The sequence below is a fragment of the Megalops cyprinoides genome, chromosome 20 (assembly GCF_013368585.1).
Source record: "Megalops cyprinoides isolate fMegCyp1 chromosome 20, fMegCyp1.pri, whole genome shotgun sequence".
NCBI classification, from domain to species: domain Eukaryota; kingdom Metazoa; phylum Chordata; class Actinopteri; order Elopiformes; family Megalopidae; genus Megalops; species Megalops cyprinoides.
This window is the reverse complement of record NC_050602.1, coordinates 26,824,102-26,842,932: the sequence shown is the minus strand read 5'-3', so window position 1 is coordinate 26,842,932 and position 18,831 is coordinate 26,824,102. Positions and strand designations below refer to the sequence as shown.

General features: G+C 42.9%; 2 protein-coding genes across 2 annotated transcripts in view; one reads left to right on the top strand and one right to left on the bottom strand.

The window, feature by feature from the left end:
- Nucleotides 1–2,245, bottom strand: part of LOC118795792 (xenotropic and polytropic retrovirus receptor 1 homolog) — a 34,510-nt gene extending 32,265 nt beyond the window's left edge. The window contains exon 1 of the mRNA XM_036554524.1: nucleotides 1,772–2,245. Coding sequence (XP_036410417.1) covers nucleotides 1,772–1,840 — 69 coding nt within the window. The 5' untranslated portion in view covers nucleotides 1,841–2,245. The remainder of the gene's footprint in view (nucleotides 1–1,771) is intronic.
- Nucleotides 2,246–5,088: 2,843 nt separating this feature from the next.
- On the top strand, nucleotides 5,089–15,324 carry acbd6 (acyl-CoA binding domain containing 6). The gene is made up of 8 exons (XM_036554476.1): nucleotides 5,089–5,530; nucleotides 7,053–7,117; nucleotides 7,439–7,535; nucleotides 8,783–8,859; nucleotides 10,373–10,478; nucleotides 11,499–11,588; nucleotides 14,352–14,382; nucleotides 15,001–15,324. The coding sequence occupies exons 1-8, from the start codon at nucleotides 5,258–5,260 to the stop codon at nucleotides 15,153–15,155; spliced, it is 894 nt and encodes a 297-aa protein (XP_036410369.1). The 5' UTR covers nucleotides 5,089–5,257; the 3' UTR covers nucleotides 15,156–15,324.
- Nucleotides 15,325–18,831: the final 3,507 nt, after the last annotated feature.

Below are 18,831 nucleotides of genomic sequence, written 5' to 3'. Positions count from 1 at the left end.
TAAACCTTGGAAAGACGATTCAGTCCTACAGTTATGTGTTTCAATTAAACAGCCTCGTTTTCTAGCCTGAATAGAAGGGAAATGTTTGGGCATAGAGCCATTAGAACCCACTCTAGTTAAGGATGACAGATTGTAATGTAAATTACATTTTGCTGTAAACTACATTCTCGAAGTACAATGGACAACAACTAGAATGTTAAAGTACAACATAATATCTAGTCATATCATTGAAATGCACCATTTATACTTTATTTGCACTGCTGGGTGAGCTATTATATGATATGGTGAGGTAGGTTTTGAAGTCCTTCCTGCTTCCTACTGCAGGAGGAAAAGCACAGTAGGCTGGGTCTGGTAGGCATTGCATGGTAAGCTGGAAAGTGTATGTACAGGAAGTGGACAGATTCTTCCCATTGTCGTTAGCCTGGTATTGGATCAGTATCTGCAAACAGATTGGGCTTTATTAATAAAGACAGGTAAACTGACCTTAGATTGTTGTCAGGTTCAGGGTAAAAAAACACTATCGTTGTATTAACCAAAAATTAATCACTTATAAAATTTGTTTTAAAGTCTCCGTTAGGCTTACAACATTTTTTCAGGTTGCATCTTGTCATTGCAATGATTCATTCAACCTGTTCTGACCTGCTCTTAATCAACAAAAGGGATATTTGGAGCTGTTCCCTCGAAGAAAGCAGACGAAAAACATTAATTTAGGTTCATCATAATGAAAAATGATAATTAAAGATACAAAAAATGTTTGCCATCATAATTACTACTCATACTACTCATTTCAGAGAAGCCCGTCTCTTTTAAACAACGGGGATGCTAATATCATGCCTGCACCCTGAACAATGGCCAACGGTATAGGCACACTAAAAGCGTACGTTCACAAAGTAAAAATAGTAACATTATGATTAATATCGAAAAATTAACAGAGGAGGCTAATATCCTCCTGCAGTTGTGTACATAATGGCTATCAATATGATATTGATATTTGGGCAAAATATCATCCACCGTCACTACGATGGACAAAAACACTTATCTTCCGACAAGCTTTAACAATCAAGCTAGCTGACATTAGCTGGTCCCTTCCGCTGCCTGTCCTCTCGGCACACCGTGATCTCCCCGAGAAGGACTTCAGGGCAAAGCAAAGCGCGTTGGTGCCGCAGTGTTATTGGTAAATGATACAATATTTAATAATGTCTTGGTTCAGAAATGAAGTGCAGATAACTGATCATGAAGAAAAATATCGCTGGTCCTTCTTCTACTGCTGGTTCTCAACTCCCTACATTGAAAATACTGTTGGCTAACAGCTAGCTAATTAAACTATTGACCGTGAAACTGGCCAGCTGGCAAAGTCACCGCTGGCGACTGTTCTGAGATCGCGTTTACTGTAAACCTGAGAAATTAAGCAGCAGCAAGACCTGGCACATCCCAGTGCCCTGGAGAGAGCTAGCCAGTTACCTAGATCAGCTACTGTACTGCAGGTAGCAGGGTTACTTAGCTAGCTAGCCAGGCGCATCACAGCTAGCAAGACAGCTAGCTACACTCCATCACCTCCTTCGGCTGTCCTGTAACACTATTACTCGTAACCAGCTATTCAGCCCTCCTATCTGGCGGTCTTCACATTAAACTGAATAGCTAACTACGAGTGATAACTATCGAACTATTTAAAATTTTGGCAGTTATCTTTCTAGCCAGGTTCCCTGTGCGCATCGGCCGCTGCGCTGCTGCTGGTTCCCCATTAACTTTCACTGTAAACCGTGTAATTTACCTCATACTGAATGTACTGTTTCCTCCACTCCGGAGTGATGTGAGCCGAAAGGTGCTCCGTAAATTTCATCCTCAGCAGCCTCCCCTCCTCCTAAATTTCAGCCAGTTCGTTTCGTCTTGACTCTTTGTCACCTTGTGGCTGCTGTAGCTAAGCCCGCAGGCGCGGTGTAGCCGCAGGCACGGCGCTCTGCTAGCCAGCCGGCTAACGTTAGCTTTGCGGGTGAGAGTCCGCACTGTCTTCTGCCTGGTCCCGACGATCGCTGCGCTGCGAAGATCCGCCGTCCCGCATATTACTGCCCGGAGAGGGGACGGCATTCACCGCACACACACGCCGACTGACCCCCCCTCCCTGGGTCCGAGTGACTCAATTATGTTAGCTGTGCCGTTAACGAAGCAGCGGTTAGCAACGGACGTCTCGGGCTCCTTTCCCTTCTTCGTTTCGGATCGGTTCTGAGAGTTGCTCCAACCGCCATAACGCTCGGTAAACAACGCTGTGACGTCACCACGTAACAAAAGACGGTCCCTCGCGGTGACGTCACTGCGCATCAGCAGCCGGCGCGCTCGGGGTCTGGATCGCAGAGATAACCCATCAGAGACGCAGCAGGGGACCGACTGATAGATAAATACACCACAGCAACACTGAGGAACACGTCCACACGAAGTGCACTTACAGTGACTCGCATCGGGAGCCTTCAAACAAACGCTATACTTTTATTAAATCTACCTTCGGTTAATTTCAGATCAGGGAGTAGGTATAATTAGCATGAAGTAGCCTAATTGGAAAATCAGTTCGTTCGTTTAGTCTATATCCTGATAGACGCGTATAACACCAGAATTCTGTTGTTTTCATGTATAAATACCCCGGGTTTCCTGCTGACATTTTTGGACTGATGGAAATTCCCGAGGGAGTGAAGATGCAGATATAATTCATTAAACGGTTGCGTCACGTGCTCTGAATGCATTTGTTTTTATAATGCACACATTCTTGGTGAACCAAAGTTAGAAACACACGAGTTACGTTCCAAACAGTCAGAGACCACCAGAGATAAGTCTGACGTCGCAATTACTACCGCAAATTTGACTTGCTATAGCGGCAAACAACCAGAGCGCACTTTTATTCGACTCGAACAGTCACGGCGTGAAACGGCCTGGAAAATCACGTGATCTTCTGACGCTCGCGTTTAAATGACTCATAATTGTAGGCTTACGTTGTGTCCATTATGATGACAAACGGATAGTCTTGCTGACTGAGAAATATACATTAGTAAAAAAATATAAATCGTCATTTTTTCCATTTTAAATAGATTATTATGTTTATCGGAATTCAGTTTTCATACTAATTGTCTTAGTAGTGTTCGTCCCCATACACCATTGCGTGTACCCTCCCTCTAAAAAGACACACAACCGCAGCAACAACAGCCTTATTGTTGTGCTTTATTTATGAAATTGGATCAGTATAACTGACCTATTTCACAGTGTGTCCATATCTGAACTGTTCGTGTTTATCTGTCTCACGACAACTGTCATCAGAGCTCATCCTACGACTTTAGTACTCAGTGTTTTCGACGCTTATCATGGTCTGAACTCTTGGCTGTACTGTCACAGCGTGGAGCAGTAACAGACCTACAACGAAGGCCTTTTTTGAGACAGAAAGCACGAATGACTGCCGATTACCTCTGATTCAATTGCACAATGACCTGGTTTTTGCGTCACTACTCTTTGCAGTTGTTTTTGTTTTCCTCCATCTCCATTGTTCTCTGGTTCGTTTACATCTTGTTCCTTGTGTTTCCAGTATATGCAGACTGATACTTCACTTTGGTGTTCAGAAGCTCCATCTGCCATTCTGATGAAGCTGTGACAGAAATGCTAAAGCAGAGATGTGCTAGTCCTTGTATTCACAAACGTGTTGCCGGTGGCGTGCTCGTGCCAGCGAATGAGCAAACATCGGTCTGTCCTGACTGACACTCTGTGTGAGACTCGCACAAACTCGCTATGCCAGGCAATCTTTGGTACACTGTCAGACTGCAGTGTTGTATTTAACAACAGGGCTTCAGTGTTTCTAAGGGCCCCAGTCTATTTAACACCGGGCCACCATGGATAACAACGCCTGCAAAAAGCATTCCAGCATTATGAAACAACACTGAAAAGTTATAAATGCTTCATGATCCCGAGTCTAAATCATTGTCACTCACCCAAATTGAGATTGTTATGATTATTATTATATTCTCAATAACAGTCAACTGTATGATTGATTATAGTTTTCCATGCACTGAATTTTAGTCAGTTTATTTACTCTGCATATTAAGAGAAACATTTGTATCATCGATTGATATAAGGCCTGTGTGTCAGGCATATAGTTATATTTGTAGTGCTGTAGTATTTTGGTAATGACTACCACTTAGTAAAGAAGCCTTTAGTCATGAGAAAGACAGCCATTATGAATAAGTAATGGACATTATGTCTAACAATATGAAATAAACATACAATATACATTTTCCATATATGCATGAAATGTGTAATACTGCTACAACATAGGCTTGGGGGTTAACATACTTGCATTTATTAACATGTATAAAAATGCCATGTGTAAAAATGCCAAATGTTTCACTCCACAGTACGGCATGCGTGCTTATAATATTGTAAATATTATAAATTTAGGTCTTTTAATTAAATTTTAATGATTAATGTTAGCCTATATTTAATCGTCACGCACACTATAGTTCCCAGCCCATAGGAGCTTATAAAACACGATTATACAGCAGTACATTCAGTTTTGTTTGATGTTGTCCTACATAATCATTATTTTTTTCGGACCAGATATTACAGGTGTATTCTTTTTAGTAGCAGCAAAACAAATTCACCCACAACGGTCCCAGTCAGCATTTTGTTACTTCGTAAATATTGCCCCCTGCTGGAACATCTTAAAATTAAAATGAAAGAGAAACGATAAATGGTAAAGATACCTTTACTGTCGTCATCTCAAGTTAGCTGGTTAAATGTTGCTTTAATAATGACACTGACCCACGCAAAATTTGTGTCACATAAATAAATTCTTTAAAATACCAAAATAAATGAATAATTTCCACTTTCATACATTTCATAATATTTCTACATTTGGAAATGTATTGTAGTGTCTTATATGCTACAATATATTTCGTGATGTGATTATTACGGGATGAAGTTGTATTTTTACTTTTAGTTTTAAACGATAAGCTTTAAAAGTCAAAATGTATTCCAAACTGTAGTATGGTTACTATCGGAACCATTCTCTTCCAGGCGTGGTTTCGACTAATGCGTTTTATAGCAGCGTACCAAGGACGGACCATATTTACAACGCGTCCGACTGTAACGCGGAACATTACATCCCCTCGATGACAGTTCGGGGACTGTCTGTTTGTGAGATATCGTGTAAAGCAATCTACCAAGGCACCTCTGAGAGGAGCAAGATCGAGCAACCACTTTATATACACTCATCAAAGTACTAAATATGGCGTCCCGATCTCCATCGTCTTCCCCTGACTCTGCCACCGGCTCAGGTACAGACCCAGCTCGGCCCGACACAGGAGAGCCGCTCGGTGGATCGGATTCCGATTCGGATTTAGGTCTGCGGGGTATGGATTGCGGGGCTGTGGATTTGGGACATCGACTTGAAGGGGCTGAGCTGGAAGCTGAGTTCGAGGCTGCGGCCGATCGGGTCCCTAGTCTGGTCCAGACGGCCAGTAGAGAACAGTTGCTGTACCTGTACGCCAGGTATAAACAGGTAACCAGATACACGGACGCATTTTTCATTGATTGTTTCAAAGGTGCACGGACTTGTCGGTTTGATTCACTACAACGTTTACTCAGCAGCTAGCTAGCAATGTGCCATAACGTTAGCGAGCTAGCTGGTTACCTAGCCACCTAGCTACTTGACCACCGTGAGGCTAGTGTTAGTGTTAAAACGGCCCAAGGGGCCCTCTGGAACAGACTCTTGTCAACTTCCTCAATTCCACAGCCTCCTAGATGGCTATCTAGTTATAGATAACTACCCAGGGAGGGTGTCATAGTACACAGTATCTTAGGTAGTGCATATTTTGGTCTCTCACATAGTTACCTATCACTGATTTATTTATTTATTTATTTTTCACATTGATCGCTATAGTTAGTGAGCTGTGTCATGACGCATATCTCAAAGAACAGCACGCGCAATTCTGGAGAGGGTAAGATGAGCTGCTCGCTGAATTAGTCCTAGTATAGTTAAAGAAATTATTCACTGTCCACAAAATGTGTACGATGTGGACAATGCAACCAACAGCATGTCCGTTGCAGTCTTCTGCAAACGGTATGTAGTTAGAGTTACTTGGTGACTTGTCAAGAATCTTAAAAAATCTTAGTAAACCCAGTCAAATTCGACTCCATTCCCACATCGTGTACGCTCTTTCCTCTGATTGGTGTAAATCCGGTGTTCTCCTCGTCAATCATAGGCGAGAGGGCGTGGAACACAAATGCACAATCAGAACGCCTACTCCGAAATTAGAGCGATGATCCAGCGAGAAAGTGGTGACCAGTTACAGTTATTGTTTGTTTTTCGATAATATTTAACAGTGGTCAGTAGTCAAGAGGGCTCTGTACCGCTTGTCAGTGACAGTACATAGCCCACCGGTCCGCAGATCTGTTCGTGGCTTGACAATTACTAAAATACATGTTATTTGTTATTAGTGAAAATAGAAAAAATAAAGTGATACATTTTAACATTATGTTGGTAGACGAGGAGATTTATGAAACATGTTAGTATGTAAGTACATATGCACAGGACCAACAACACTAAACAGAAACACTACAAAATAAAATAAATATTACAAAAAATATAATAATACACATAACCAAGCAATCTTAGAGTTTTGTGGTTTTCCATCTTGAGGATTATGTTCATGCGTAACTTAATTTTTCTGCCTTTGTTGACATGAGCTTTAAAAAAATGAGCACCACTGATTGTCATAATAAACAAAATATTGCATGCAGGCTTTAAATCTTTCAGAGTAAAGAGCTGAAGACATATCAGTCACAGCTCAGTCCTTTCCATTTCTGTATGGCTTTGCCTTTTCCTGGGCACTGTCTCTTAATAGTCCCAGTGTAGTCAGTATTAACATGCAGGGCCATTCTGAAGCCACTTCCTGAGAAAAAAGATATGTTGTACCCATTACTGTCATATGTATCCGTTTGGCTCAAAGGTGTGTTTGTCAAATACTGATAACAGGCTGATTTTATAGGAGCAACAGAGTTTCACTCATCTTTTCTTCCAGGTGAAGGTTGGAAAGTGCAACACGCCAAAGCCTGGATTTTTTGACTTTGAAGGTCAGAGGAAATGGTACGTATTCAGGCATCTTCAGTTTCAAACTATACCCTCACAAATTCTTTTGAACGTGAAAAACGTTCTTTATGATAGGAAAATAACACAAATCGGAATGTACAATAGCTAAGATATTGGCTTGTAAAACGAGGTCAAGATGTCTGTAGTCAAGTGTATAATCAGAAAGCCCTCGAGTTGCCATGGGTGGTTTACAGCAAAGTACATCTTTGTGTTTGCACCATCTGGATCCAACTAGGGAGTGATTTCTGCCGGGATGTCAAAATGCATTGAATGGAGCAGGTCTGTGCAGCTGTGATGGTGGTGTGTGCTCTGTCACAGGCAGGCCTGGAGGCAGCTGGGGGACATGAGTGCAGAGCAGGCCATGCAGGAGTATGTATCCTGTGTCCACGCCCTGGACCCAGAAGGCAGCCAGAAGGTAAATCTGCCTCTGCCGGTGGGGTCAGAAGTCATGTTTTAAAGGCAACAACTCAAATTTTAATTGATACCTTCACCAGGAGTCAACATTTACATGTTTAAACCATTGTTTATTGTTTATTGCATTCTGTAAGAAATGGATTGATGGATTGATGATTGATGGATTTCCCACTCAGAACTTCCCTTTGATTTGCAGTAACTCCAGATTTGGTTCATGAGCGGTTTAGGACAAACTTTTCGGGACCTACAGAGAAATTAGCTATGTTTACATAAATGCTACTGTAAAGGAAGACTTAACACTGAGTATTTTACTGGTGTAAAAAAAGTATCACCCGCTTCCTTATGTCCTTCCTTTCTGTGAACACACATCACTGAATATGGCAAATAGAGCATTTGTTGACATGCAAAGTCATGATTGAAGATCTCCTTTAAAAGAGAGCTTCCCCGTGTCAGTCTGTTTCCCGAAAAGAGTCGAGAGTACTGTCTCAACCAGCCGACTCCACCCTTCTCAGTGTAAGATCTGTGTGATTCTCATCACACACAAACCTTCAGGCCCTCTGTACCCCTCTGTGGCCGCTGTGTCATGCTGCTAATGCTGCTAATGCTGACACGGCCTGAAACTGCACAGAAGGGTGGGGGAGGGGCAGACCTTTACCGTGTAAACAGAAACGTTTGCGTAACACAGCGCTTTGTCACAACTGTGAGCAGATCCCAGACAGAACAAGGACAAACATAATAGTGAGCTGCTTGACCTCTTGTGAGTGAATTGTTAGGCTTATCGGCAGCCCTTTGATAACAGGAAGTGCATCAGCAAACCTTCAGCTTAAGTTAGAAACTCTAAACGGAATTATGAAACTGTACCTTGCCAGTTTTTCCTCTGCTGTGATGCATGTTCGAAAGCAGGCCTTTTTCAGTGGCTTCACAGGGTATTATAAAGATGGTGCCTGAACTTAAGGAGCGTTTTAAACTCCTTCTCATCTAGGCTGTTCACGCTGTTACAAAATTTTGAGAAAATGATTTTAACTGAGAAAATTTCCTCAATACACTTTTAACAAGGCAACATTCAGCTAAAAAACAAAAAACAAAAAAACAGGCAACTTTCTGAATGAACAGCTGTGGTCCAGGACTAAAGCACTCGGTGGGACAGGGTGTCTTCTGGGTGTGTTGTTTGATCCTGCATGTGTTAAATGACGGACAGTCTGATGGTTTATCATGAATGATGGCTTTTGTTGTGGTCTCCTGTTGCAGCTCTCCGACAGAAGGGGGCGTCGGACGGGGTTTGGAGGTGCGGCAGTCAGCTCTCTCTTCCAGGAGGAGACCATCAGGTGACAGATGATAGATATTTATCATAAAGCTTTGATAATAAGGAAATGTAGTATCGCAGCCGTGAAATTTTCTTAGTAGAAAATGTTTGTTGAAGAGTTTTGAACAGTTATGCAAGTGGTAGTGTTCTGTCTTCAGGTAAGTTGAAGAGAACATCTTGCCTGCTATTTTTGAGAATCTAACAAAAGCAGAATTGCCAAGGTTTCCATAATTATACACAGTTATGGGCTCCCTAGTGGCTCAGTCAGTAAAAGTGCCTGATGTTCTTGTCGCCACCTTTACCCTGACGCTCATTGCGCCGTTTGAAAGTGTATCGTATTAGTTGCCCTATACGCTGTAGTTGTACAAACCTGATAGTACTGCGTCCTCAAACAGACCTTGCTCTCAGCTGAGAACTGTCTCATTGTGGAACTGTACACATCCTGTCCCCATACTGTTGCTATACTTACTGTATGCACTTTGGATAAAAGCGTCTGCTAAATAAATAAATGTAAATTAAAAATGTAAAATGTTCAAGTGGAAGGCTGAGTCCTACGGCCCGGGTTTATCAGCTGATGATGACCCTAACCCACAGTGACGCAACAAAACTGCCGCTGTTCCACTAGATAGAGGCAAGGGTAGGTGGGCCAGGGGCTTGTCTGTGTCATTGCTCATTAGCGACCCCTGCTGGTCGCTCAGGTGCCCGCAGTCTGCCTGCATAAAGCCACGTATGAAGAGTCCTCCTCATGCCTGTCCATGCTTGGCATGAGGACTGTTGTGTGTGTAGAAATGGTGGCGACATCATGTGTTTTGGAGCAGAGCACGTGCTTGTCTCACTCTGTCGGTGTGGGTTGCATCTGCGAAGCGCCTTCTGTGACACAGCTGGTCATTCCAGACTGAGAGAAAATGGGGAACGAGCATTAGGCATCCCATATTAAAAATATGGATCATCATTATGTGCATGCTGCAGGAGAGGATTTCTGTTAAGGTGCTGGGATTTACTGACTTTTCAGTGGACAAACTAAAACATACTGGGAACCATGTAAGTCATAGCTCTTCCTGTCTCACTCACCCTCTTGTTAATTGCTGTTGTGTTCCTGTTCTGAGCTCTTCAGCAGTGAGAGCTCCTCCCTGTCTCTCCTCCCTCCTCTTCTCCTCTCTTGCCCTCTCCTCCCCTCTCCTCCTCTCTTCTCCTCTCTCCTCCTCTCCTTCCTGCTCCTGTGTGACACAAGGGAAACTTTTTCCACAACACAAGTCCAGACCTCTTCACTGCTAGACGGATAAGAGTACTGAATACTCCTGTCTAAAGCACTGGTTTCACTGAGGTCAATGCTGATAACTGTTACAATGAAAATAAGAACATTGCTCAATCAAATGAACAGAGCGAGTCTCACCACAATCCTGACTACAAGAATGACCCTGTACGACAGCAGTAACCGTAAGAGACAGGAAGCTGTGGAGCGTCAGCCTCCTGTCTGCTGTGTCGTGTATCGACTGCTCGCGTCACTCCAGTGTCGCTTTTCCCTCATTCTCAAGGGAAGAGGACAAGAACATATTCGACTACTGCAGAGAGAACAACATCGAGCACGTCACCAAGGCCATCGACTCAAAGAAGGTGGACGTGAATCTGAAGGACGAGGAGGTACGCTCAGCTTCACAAAACACGTGCAGTTACACAAGCACAACACCTCAGCCCAATGCAGCTGTGAAGGGCTCTTACGACAGCCAAGGTTTCTGCTAGGACACGTTTTCATTCATCACAATGGCCGAAGGGGCTGAAAATTTTCTGCCATCATGAAATTTTGCCCATTGTTGTTATGTTATTAGTAGGCCTATCAAATAAAGTACTACCAGGTGAACGACGTGATACAGATGTATTTTACAATCGTTGGTAATTCCTCTAAATTGGCACACATTATGGCTCTAAAATGCATGAAACAATAAATCAACAACAATAAATGAATTGAAAAAAATTCATTTTGAACATCAATACTTGAATAGTAATACAACTTTAAAAAGAAACACTAATGGTTTGGAAAGTTGGGATTTTGTCTGACAGATGACTCGTGAACATGGATACAGACCTATAGTACACTGGGCCCACAGTCAGCCCATCCACACACCATTCAGATCAGCGAACCTGCTGAGAATATTCAGCAGGATAGTGCTTTCAGACACAACCAGCAAAATTAGATTTCCTCTTTGTTTTGACTCATCGTTATTTTAATCAAAGCGCTCGTGTGTCATTGCAGCCCCTTGTCTGTGTCAGCAGGCATTTCCTGATGGTTTATTAATTATACTATTCATGCACAGGAAAGCAGTATTTCCATGTTTCTCTCTGTAGAGCCCCATTTCACTTGTTTGTTCATATTTTGTAAATATGCACCCCTGGGATGTGGACATGCTTAGGTGTTTATGCATGTTGGTCACATGCAGGATCACATGCAAGTGTGATCTTTTGTAAACTGTGATCTTTCACTCCCCTTATGTATAATTATGCATATGGAATTGTGCAGGGGCACAGTGTGGCCGGTCTGTGCAGACTGACTCCAGTTTTCGGGGCAGGGGCACAGTGTGGCCGGTCTGTGCAGACTGACTCCAGTTTTCGGGGCAGGGGCACAGTGTGGCCGGTCTGTCAGTGTGTATGCGGCGTGTGTTTCAGGGACGGGCCCTGCTGCACTGGGCGTGTGATCGGGGGCACAAGGAGCTGGTGTCCGTACTGCTGCAGAACAACGCCGACATCAACAGCCAGGTGAGTCACAGGCCACGCCCACATTGCCCAGGTCAGAGGTCAGGGAATGACTGAGCAAGAGTCAGAGAGAGCTGCCTTGTAGTGTGTGCATTTACCGTGTGTGAATCTCCAGGGACCAGACTTGACTCCTGCACTTTAATTTCATTTAGCCAGGGCGCAAAGCCTGTCTATACTCATGAATATTAAATGCAGATTGATGTACAACAATAAGCCAGAACTGATTATCAGACTCCTGCAGATAGACTCCCAGGGTGTTTGTGTCTGGAGGTCTTTGAGGGCTAAACCACAGGTGTGTTCATCAGGGCTTCATTAAGGGATTTGTCTACGAGGAAACACCCAGCAGATGGACAAATCAGGGGAAGCCATTTCAGTCAAAATCACTCAAACAACATTACTGCCATTAAAAATGTACAAATGATGGTGTATGAAGAGTACTTTTGGGAGTGTAAGACTCTGTATACCAAGATCAGGGTACACAGTAGGTTCCTCTTTCCACAGATCACCTTAGAGACGTTAAGTCGCCTTTTCTGTTTGCATTTCTTAGTGTATGCCCATTTTCTGTATGTGAGTGTGTGTGTGTGAGCGTGTGTGAGCGTGTGTGAGTGTGAGTGTGTGTGTGAGAGTGTGTGTGTGTGTGTGTGAGTGTGAGTGTGTGTGTGAGTGTGAGTGTGTGTGAGTGTGTGTGAGTGTGTGTGAGTGTGTGTGAGTGTGTGTGTGTGAGTGTGTGTGTGTGTGTGTGTGTGAGTGTGTGTGTGTGAGTGTGTGTGTGTGAGTGTGTGTGTGAGTGTGTGTGTGAGTGTGTGTGAGTGTGTGTGAGCGTGTGTGAGCGTGTGTGAGTGTGTGTGAGTGTGTGTGCTGCTGTGTATGCAGTGGATCTATTCCCCGTGTGTTGTGTTGCTAGACGGTGTTGTTTCAGTTGCTATGCTGTGTGCAGTTTGTGCTGGTGAACTCCTGTCTTTGTTCCTCTTCCTTGTGGTTCTCGTGCACCGTGTTCACCCTGGCCTCCCACGTTACTGAGAGGAGACTAAAAGCACTGAGCCCTCGCTCTTTTCCATTATCCCCATACGTTTGTGTGCATGAAACACCTGCCCTCCACCATTTCATCAGACACTTCAGTTATGAAATTATATTTCTGGAAGCCTTACACGCAGCAGCCGATGTTGCTGCTCTGGGGCCGTCTGTGGCGTGGCGGTGAAAGAACTGGGCTTATAATCATGAGGTCTCGGGTTCGATTCGCTGGTGTGGTTGCTGTGCCCTCACATGGTTATAAGGTCCGACTCGATTCACAGCTGCCAGAAAGAGGAGCCAAAGATCAGCCCAGGTGTGGGCGTTTCTGCTGCTTTGATCATAATACTCTCCATTCTTCAAAGAGAATGAGGTCCGCATGGGTTGGATCAGTGTGGTGTGTAATGGGTAGGTCTATTATGAGTTTTTAATAAGTATAAAGAACCGTCGCTATGACTAATGATATTTCGTAACTGACATTTTACGGTAGTTCACACTGTGGCTGGTGACTGGCAGCTTTGCCTGTCTGTAATGATTACTGGGGCCAAATATAATATCTACCTGAAGATGTATCAGTCATAAACCTCCCCCACCCCACACCCCAGAGCGTGCAGGAGCATGCACAGGGCCTCCACGCTATAGCCTGCTGAAGTTAAAAATCAGGCAGTACTAACAGACCAGCCTGAAATCCCTTCCATTACATGATTCAGGTAAGACTGGACAGGGAAAATCTCAGCTGTGGCTAAATGAATTGTTGCATGCAAAGCTTGGAAGAATCTAAGGAAGAAACGTTGGACACGCCATTGGCCAGGGTCTTAAATTGAGTTTTTCCTCATATGTCTGTTGTCGCAGACTCTGTGCCTGAATGTTTTTGTCTGTTGTTGTCCCTGTGTGGGTCATGTTGGCTCCTTTTGCATGACTGACACAGTGTGGTGAGGTAAAAATGGTGATAGTGCATTATGCATACTGTTTGCTTACAGCTGGGGTTTAAAAACATAGATCCCATCAGCCCCCCCACCCCGCCCCCACGATGCTGATTTCCTTCAGGAAGCAGATGATATCTGATTTAAATGGATACTGACCTGAATAATGCATTATGTGACTGACAAGAATCTCATAAACACTCTGAGATATAGATAATAAATGTCAGAGTAAAGGAACAGTGTGCAGGTTTGTGAAACTGCACCTTCACTGTGTAGCAGTCTGAGCCATTCCACTTCTTACCAGGAGCTGTTTAGTGTACCTCCAACAGGCAGGTTCCCCTCTACACAAGTAAAACCCGGAACAGGTCACACCACTATGCACTGGGAGTGCTATTTCTGTCCCTGGGTGCTGACTGTACATCTGTACCCTGCTGTCATCAGTCAGATGCTAATGGATGGAGCCATGTTTGCTTAAATGTCCGACACAGCAGTTGTGAGGTTTGACTGGCAGCAAATGAATGGCATCCAAATGTCAACCCTTCCGGAGGGGAGGAAGATAATCCTAATTCAGCTTCCCTTTCTTTCCTCCCATGGCGAATGACTGATGTCTCAGAACAGGCTGCCGATAATCTACTGTAATTGCCAACAATAATGTCATTGTTCCCCTGTAGCAGAGTGGAGATGAGTCATTAAGTAGGACTGAAATGTTTGTGCTGCTCTTTTTTTAATGTATACTTAAAAATGAAGGATTTTTTATATACAGGAATGTCTATTCTCAGACTATGGAGAAATGTTTTGTTTATTTATTTGGTTCTTTTTTTGTTCTTTCTGGCAGGATGATGAAGGTCAGACAGCATTACACTACGGTAAGACTGGTTTTAATGATTATTCTAGAGTATTGTTTCATGAGCTATTCTACAGAATGATTTACACCACCAGTGTGTATTTGTTCTGGAGTTGTCATTGAGCTGCACCCCAAAGTTTCCAGAATTTAAAACTTAGAGCCAGCATTATGGGTTCCAGCAACCTATATTAAGAGTACATAGAGCTACTTAAAGCAGTCATAGAGCTACATAAAGCAGTTGCAAGGCTTCATAAAGCAGTCACAAGGCTACATTAAGCAGCCTCAGAGCTACATAGTGATTGCAGAGCTTCATAAAGCAGTTGCAGAGCTACGCTAAGCACTCCCAAAATGTTGAGAGCTACAGGACGTGGTTACAAAGAGAACATGCCCCTGAGATGTGACCTGTTCCTTCACCCGCAGTGTAGCATAGTGGTAAGGTGCAGGGTTTGTAAACAAAAGGTTGCCGCTTTGATTCCCTGCTGGGGCACTGCTTGGGCAAGGTACTTAACCCACCATTGGCTCAGTAAATGTCCAGCTGTATAAATGGATAACATGTAACAACTGTAATCTATGTAAGTCACTTGATAAGACCATCTGCTAAATGACAATATATTTTTTTAATTACTCTCATCTCGTACAGCTTCGGCCTGTGAGTTCGCGGACATAGTGGAGCTGCTCCTACAGGCAGGAGCTGACCCCTCCATCAAGGACCAGGAGGGCTCTCTCCCTGAGGAGGTCACAGAATCAGGAGACATCTCCTCTCTCCTGTGCCAGTACGCAGCCTCCAAAGGCTAGGCCCCGCCCCCAACACCAGCCCCTCCCCCTTCCCTGAACTCACTGCAGCAACAGCAACGAGACCATCATCCACACCATCGGCTGATCTTTATATTAATTATATACATAAATATATATATGAACCAGAAGCCCATTATAAACGTCAGGAAGACGTAGACAGTATGACCCCCCCCCCCCCTTCTCTCGTGAGCCTGTGTATTGTCACATTCCATGGAATGCATTTGTTATTCTTATTAAAAAGTAAAAAAGGAGAGAAGTATAGTCCGTCCTTTTCCATGCACTGCTGCGGTGCTTCAGAATACTGTGTGCTCACAGATCAGCTCCTGAAGTGCAGTGATATTTATTTAGATACACACATATATAATATATAGGTTTAATTTTTAATATGTTTTGTTTTTTTTTTTTTTTTGTCCTTTCCTGTCAGCTTTCAGCTTCTGCTTCTATGGTTTATGAGACACCTGACAGGTGTTAACGTTTAAGGATTACTCTTGATTTTTTTTTTGTGTAGTTGGTATATTTCGTTTAAGGTTTTCAAGTTTTCAAAGGGATTTAGGTTTTCAAATGGAGGGACAGAATTGAGTGAGACAGACACTAATGCTCAAGTGGTCTCTAAACCGAAGCGTGATCAGTGCATCATCCTGTGTGAATCTTGGTGGCTCCATTGCATGCAGCTTAGCATTCTTCGCTATGCGGAATAAAAAGAGTTGATGTTACATCCTGTTTCGCATAGAGCTTGTGAGTGGGCATTCCCTTCGTCTGCTGAAACTGTAAGGGAAGACCAGGTAAGTCAAGGAGAATTTTGAGTTCGTAACACTCCTGAAGAGTGCCAGTTTGGCGTTTACCCCCAAACACATACACACACACACATATCACATAGTGTCCATTTCTTTAAAGAATACAAAAATGACAACATGTATATCAACAGATATAATATGAATCAGCAGAAATGTGAGGAGTGAATTTTTATGTGACCTTTAAAAAGGTGGTGGTGGTGTGCAGGTATGAGTGGTTGTAGGTGGGTGTGGTTGTGTATGTGTGTGTGAGTGTGAGTGCGTGGGTGAGTGTAGGTGGGGGGTGGGGGTGGTCCTAATCCTCTTCCCCACTGATTCTCTGAGCACGGCCTCTCTGCTGTGGAAGACAGGTGTGGAAGATGCATCATGCACCCCTCAGGTGTGCCAACCTGTGGCCTGCAGAACAGGGCGTGGCTCACCTCCCCCAACCAGGAGGCGGAGCTGCTGCTGAAGGTGAGTGCCCCCAATCGCCAGCCCAGAGAATTGCCCAAAATACACGCTTTCCTAGATTTCCTAGATCTATTGTGGTTTCTGTTGCAAAGGAACAAAAGGTCAAGAAAGGACGGCAGGAGAGGCAACTCTCTTGTTAAATAAAGTGCACGTTCCCCACCCACGAGATACACCTGTCAGCATGGCGCGACGGTCGGCATACTTCAGACACGTAGAGCCGGCACCTGCACAACGCGTCGAAAATCGACGTTTCTCTGTGGGGCATATGCAAATAGTGCATTAATGTCGGCGGGGAAATGTTACAACGAGAAGTTATCAAATATTTATAAAAATTAGCTGCAGGACTAACTGCAGCACTGAGCAGTAGAAATACGCTTTGTGCAAAATAATCTTTGCACAATGTTTTCCCTTTAATAAAGCAACATCGGTCTGGGGGCGTTTTTGCAGCAATGATTTCTTTAATAGCTTTATCCTATAAGTTATAATAATAGGCTAGATTTTACCTTTTCGGTGTAATTATGTATATATACAGAATACTTCGTAGAGCTAGGTACGTTCACGACATATCTTAGATAACCCGTGGTAGCAGGGGGAGCCACCTGCGAAAATGTCGGAGCATAAACGGCCGAGTTTCACTCGAGCTATTTACGTCTCAGTTCGTCCTCCCGTTTCCCCGTTTTGAATACTTAAAAAATTAGGCTCGTAGCTATTTGAAAGAGGGTTATGATATATTGTGCATTACATCGGCAATCGTATGTAAATAAAAATGAGGAATTCTAAATGCAGGATTTGATGAGGTGCGCCTTCTACTCAGAGCGATTTTATCAATTAACACTGCAAACCGCCATAACGATATCATCCCCAACAACACCATTACTCTCGGACAGTTTAGTGATTATGCAAATTAACATAGTTACAGTAATCATAGTTTGCCATAATTTGGTCATACAACCTCTCGTGAATGTTGTTTTTAACTGCAAATTGATATCTTACACAATATAACACAGTAGCGTAGATCAGTGGAGCCCACTGGGTACCGTGGTTGTCATGCAAGCCGGGTTCTCTTACTTAGGTTTGACTGGGCTGTTAGTTTAACGTTGGTCTTGGAAGTGGGGAAAAATGCAAATGGGAAAAAAAAAACGCTCTCACAGTTGTTAGTACAAATATGAACAAGAAAATTTGTTTAACAATACATTTGCCCCTTGAATGAATTCGGTACAGCTGCTCAATTAAGTATAATTAGTTGTACTTTCTTGTCCTCGGCCCTTTTGAACTCAAAATTAATAATTTAATTAATCAAAGATAAATACTTGTGTGCATTACTAATTTGTTTAAAGAACTCCTACGAATAGAAACAAATTTATTTCTAATAACACTGTAACAGAAGACTGCCATCAGAATTCGCTGAAGTCAAAAAGAGATCAGTACTCATTTTTCATGCCTATACGAAGATATGAACGTGGTGGACGTTCTTCATGTTTATTTCTACGTAATATGCACATTTCTCTAACCTCAAATCAAGAAGGATTTAAAACGGCATATGACTATGTGCAATTTGAAAATCATGCATGGAGGCTCGTGTATTCTATACAAATTTAAAACGGCGGGTATCAAGTAAAAGATTATGCTAGAAATTTAAAGACCGTTTCTCGCTGATGACTTAATAACGACTAAAATAATGTAACTTGTATGAAGTGCAAAAGTTAATTATACTCATTGATATAAAATATGTTGGTACTGGACAGTATTTCAATAGTAGTATATAATATAAATCGAATCACGAATTCATATTGGAAGAGCGAGAGATGCAAATATATGATTATGACTAATGAGTAATGAGTAAATTAGGGCTTAAAAAGAATGTTTTTTTTTTTTTATACCAAATATGCAAGATAAAAAATGAACATGCTGTAGGGTTACCATGACGTCACCACGTGCAGAAATTCCGCCAGTGAAATCCACAGAGCCACTAACAGGTGTATCACGTGAAAAAGTCTGCAGCTAAATCAGTTTTGAAGAGATGTTGGAGCTTAGATAACTACCTTAGCAAGACGTATTATCCATGGATCCATATGTATTTCAAGGCTTGCTTACTTGCTCTGTTCCCACAGATCTCTGAAACAAATTAATTTAACACATCGTTTATTCAATATTCGTTATTTTGTCCACATTGGTCTGGAAAAATAGAAATTACACACTTGGCAAAGTTTGTAAGTGCCTCATAAATGATTGCATTATCTTGTTCTCTCTCTCTCTCTCTCTCTCTCTCTCTCTCTCACACACACACACTCACACACACACACACAGACAGACTTCATGTCATATTAACAATGCCTTTGTATGCCATTATAACAAAACCACAAATACACCTCAGCCACAATACCCGAGAAGAAATACGTTTCTCTCCCCATGCAAAAGAATCAAACACACAAAAG

What these genes read in the sequence shown, in the direction of transcription:
- acbd6 (XM_036554476.1), top strand. Translation starts at nt 5,258, where the DNA reads ATGGCGTCCCGATCTCCATCGTCTTCCCCTGACTCTGCCACCGGCTCA. An exon ending in TGAATCTGAAGGACGAGGAG is followed by an intron (nt 10,479 to 11,498) that starts GTACGCTCAGCT and finishes CGTGTGTTTCAG; the next exon opens with GGACGGGCCCTGCTGCACTG. An exon ending in ACGCCGACATCAACAGCCAG is followed by an intron (nt 11,589 to 14,351) that starts GTGAGTCACAGG and finishes TCTTTCTGGCAG; the next exon opens with GATGATGAAGGTCAGACAGC.